Source organism: Erythranthe guttata, chromosome 6 (assembly GCF_056151865.1).
Source record: "Erythranthe guttata isolate IM_541 chromosome 6, IM_541, whole genome shotgun sequence".
Classification (NCBI taxonomy): domain Eukaryota; kingdom Viridiplantae; phylum Streptophyta; class Magnoliopsida; order Lamiales; family Phrymaceae; genus Erythranthe; species Erythranthe guttata.
Window position 1 is genome coordinate 5,336,451 of NC_142538.1, and position 3,276 is coordinate 5,339,726.

General features: G+C 34.6%; 1 protein-coding gene across 1 annotated transcript; it reads left to right on the top strand.

The window, feature by feature from the left end:
* The first annotated feature begins 333 nt into the window (after positions 1-333).
* LOC105977904 (putative 4-hydroxy-4-methyl-2-oxoglutarate aldolase 2) lies at positions 334-2,202 on the top strand. The gene is made up of 2 exons (XM_013003299.2): positions 334-592; positions 1,505-2,202. The coding sequence occupies exon 2, from the start codon at positions 1,506-1,508 to the stop codon at positions 2,004-2,006; it is 501 nt and encodes a 166-aa protein (XP_012858753.1). The 5' UTR covers positions 334-592; position 1,505; the 3' UTR covers positions 2,007-2,202.
* Positions 2,203-3,276: the final 1,074 nt, after the last annotated feature.

The following is a 3,276-nucleotide window of genomic DNA, read 5'->3' on the forward strand; positions in this document are numbered from 1 at the left end:
TAATTATAAAATATGAAATATTGACGTTGATTTTAAATCCCATTCTCACAATTTGGTCGACTATCAACTATCAAGCAAAATTTCGAAAACGGAGTGAGACACTTAGGCACTTACGCAACAATCGACTTTAAGCGAAATTTCTATAATCAAAATAAATTTCATCAATAACATATCAAGCCAAACAAACGTAGGTTAGCTTTCAGATCTTCCAACATAACAAAATTGTTGTTTCTCTAGAGAAAAAAATGAATGCCAAAATGCACAAAAAGGGATAAAAATGACTAAAAAAAGAAAAAAAGAACAAAATACGGAGAATGTGCAAAATGTAGGGGCAGTTGTAGTATTTCGGCAAGTTGCGGTGCTTTTCAACACTTTCACCTTTAATAAGAAATTATAGTCTGAGTTTCCTCGATGGCAGCATATACTTTCCATAAAAATCGATTCAGAATTTCATACGCTTAAACCCTTATAAATCCAAAAAAAATTGAGCTCAATTTTCCACCATTGTAGAACTTTCGGTTAATCTGTGCTGATTTTCCCCAAAAATTTGAAAGGAATTTTTTTCGCATCGGCTCGTCGGCCGGCAATCGTAGTACGATCTCTGATCTCTCTCTCTACACTTAATTTGGGGTTTTTTTAATTAATAATTAGGTCATCGTATTGCAATGATTCTTCTTTCTCCTGTAAAAATTTCGATATGCAATTCAGTTTTGGGAAAAATAATTAAAAATAAAAACGTGCTTAAAAAATTAGGGAGTGATAGATCCATATGCCCTAATTTTTATCTATTGATAAGTCGATCTATTTTTTTAGTGTTCTTGTTCAAACCATTGGTCATAGCTGCAGTATTCTGATTCATTGGCATCAAAGCTTCTTATTTTGATGATGTTGGTTTGTGTGAGTTAATGATAATGGGATTTATATCATTTTCTTGTAAGAGAATCTATCTAGTTCATTCATTAATCTGAGTAGTCGGTTTGATTTCTTACAAGTAAATGTAGAATTGCGATACAACATGGTGCGCGATTTATTTGCCAGCAAGGCTAGTTGTTTTTTCATGTTTCGTTAAGTATCGGTGCAATCTGAGTTTTTCGATATGAAGCAGCATAAAAATGTGAACTCTTTCGGGTAATTTCGATATGATCAGGATTACCCAATTCAGATTCTTCGAATGAGCCATATAATCAAGAATCAAATTTTTCTCTTTTGGGGTTTTTATCTTTTGATTACTGTTATGTTTTAGTATTTCGATTCGCATTCTATTGGATAATATAGCATTTGAAATTTGAATGCTTCTTGAGCTGAAATTATGAATGCCGCGAAATGGAGAATTTGCAATTGCTGTAGGTGAAACGGAGAATTCTCGTGATAATTTTAGTTTTTCTTTTTTCTTGGAAAGTTTTCATATAAGTGAAATAAAATAATAAATACAATTGCCTCTATTGCTATATATCATCCCATTGGCACAATTCTCGTATATTTGAATGTTTTGTGGGGGTCCCAGGATGGCTTTGGTAACCACAGCCGAAGTTTGTGATGCAAACGCACATCTTATCGTGAATGGTGAGCTTCGAGCTCTTCACCCCGTATTCCAAATTTACGGCCAACGCCAGGTCTTCTCTGGGCCAGTTGTCACTCTCAAAGTATTCGAAGACAATGTTTTGGTACGTGAGTTTCTCGAGGAAAAGGGCAATGGCAGAGTTCTTGTTGTTGATGGTGGTGGCAGCTTAAGATGCGCGATACTGGGCGGCAATCCTGTGGTTCAGGCTCAGAACAACGGATGGGCTGGGATTGTTGTGAATGGATGCATCAGAGACGTCGATGAAATCAACGGCTGTGATATCGGCGTGAGAGCTTTAGCTTCTCATCCGGTGAAAGCGAACAAGAAAGGGATTGGGGAGAAGCACGTGCCTGTGAATATAGCTGGGACTAGAATATGCGACGGGGAGTGGCTTTACGCTGATACGGATGGTATTCTTGTCTCGAAGATGGAGTTGTCGGTTTGAGTTTCTATTTATACCTTATTGTATTTCGTATAGAATTAATTGATTAATTACGTGCATGTGTCGTCTTTACTGTATTCTACTATGTTGCAGCCTGTTTGGAACCCTTGAGATGAATGTGTGTTTTGTTTTCGTTTGTGAAATGTGTCCATGAATAATGTTTGGAAGTTATGTGAGTTTAAGATTGCTGTTTTTTTTTTTGTTTTTTTTTTTGTTCCCCTGTTTCTGCTAATGTTATTTCTACAACCTTTTGTAGGACTATTTATTGGAATGCTATCATTTATAGGAATTAGGAAACAATGTGAATTGAGATGTTCAATTTTTTTGGGGTTAATGTGATATATTTGTTTAAATCCGGGGTCAATGTGTAATATTAAGGAAGTTAGAGCATAATGGATGTAATTGATAAGAATTATATTATGGAGGGTATTTTGGACTAAAGACATGGGGATGAGTTTAATTGAGAGATTGTTTTTTTTTTTTAGACTAAAATGCATTTAAGTCCCATGTGATGGGCCTTTTTGCCATTCGCCCTTATTGGAATGCTATCATTTATAGGAATTAGGAAACAATGTGAATTGAGATGTTCAATTTTTTTTTTTTTTTTTGAGAATAGATGTTTAATTTTAGTGAACATAATACGTTTTAGATATTTATCGAATTGAGATATTTTTCTAAGAGACAAACATAATACATTTTTTTTCCTTTTAGTTTGAGATGTGCTATTAAATATGGGCTAAATTACAGTCACTCATGAGTTAATGTTAAATTGTGAAAAGACCTATCTTATTTGAGTAATTACAATCACCCTTTAACAATGAATCTTCTTACTCGTCAACTTTTGATGTGTGTCAAATTTAGTTGAATCTTCTAAATCTCGTGGAATGTTCTCTAGTTTGTACTCATTTTGTGCAAAAACACGGTTTCTGATGCACCACAATCTAATATCTACAAGTTAAGAGACACATCTTATAATCATCTTGTTTCAAAATGTGGAGCTCAAATGGGATAAAACAGTTACAAACTGGAGAATTTTTCACATAATCAAGAAGATTCCAATAAATTTGGCCGCAAGGAAAGACGTGTAAGATTCATAGCTGAGGGGGTTAGTTGTGATTATAATTCGATCTTACAGCAGGGGTGGTTGTAATTTACCTAACCAGTGACCGAAATTTACCGTTAAAGATATCATGTAAATGTGATAGAGTTTTAGACGTGCCATGATGCGATAGAGAAAAGGTAAATTGAGCGAAGGGCAAAAAAAATTAACGGG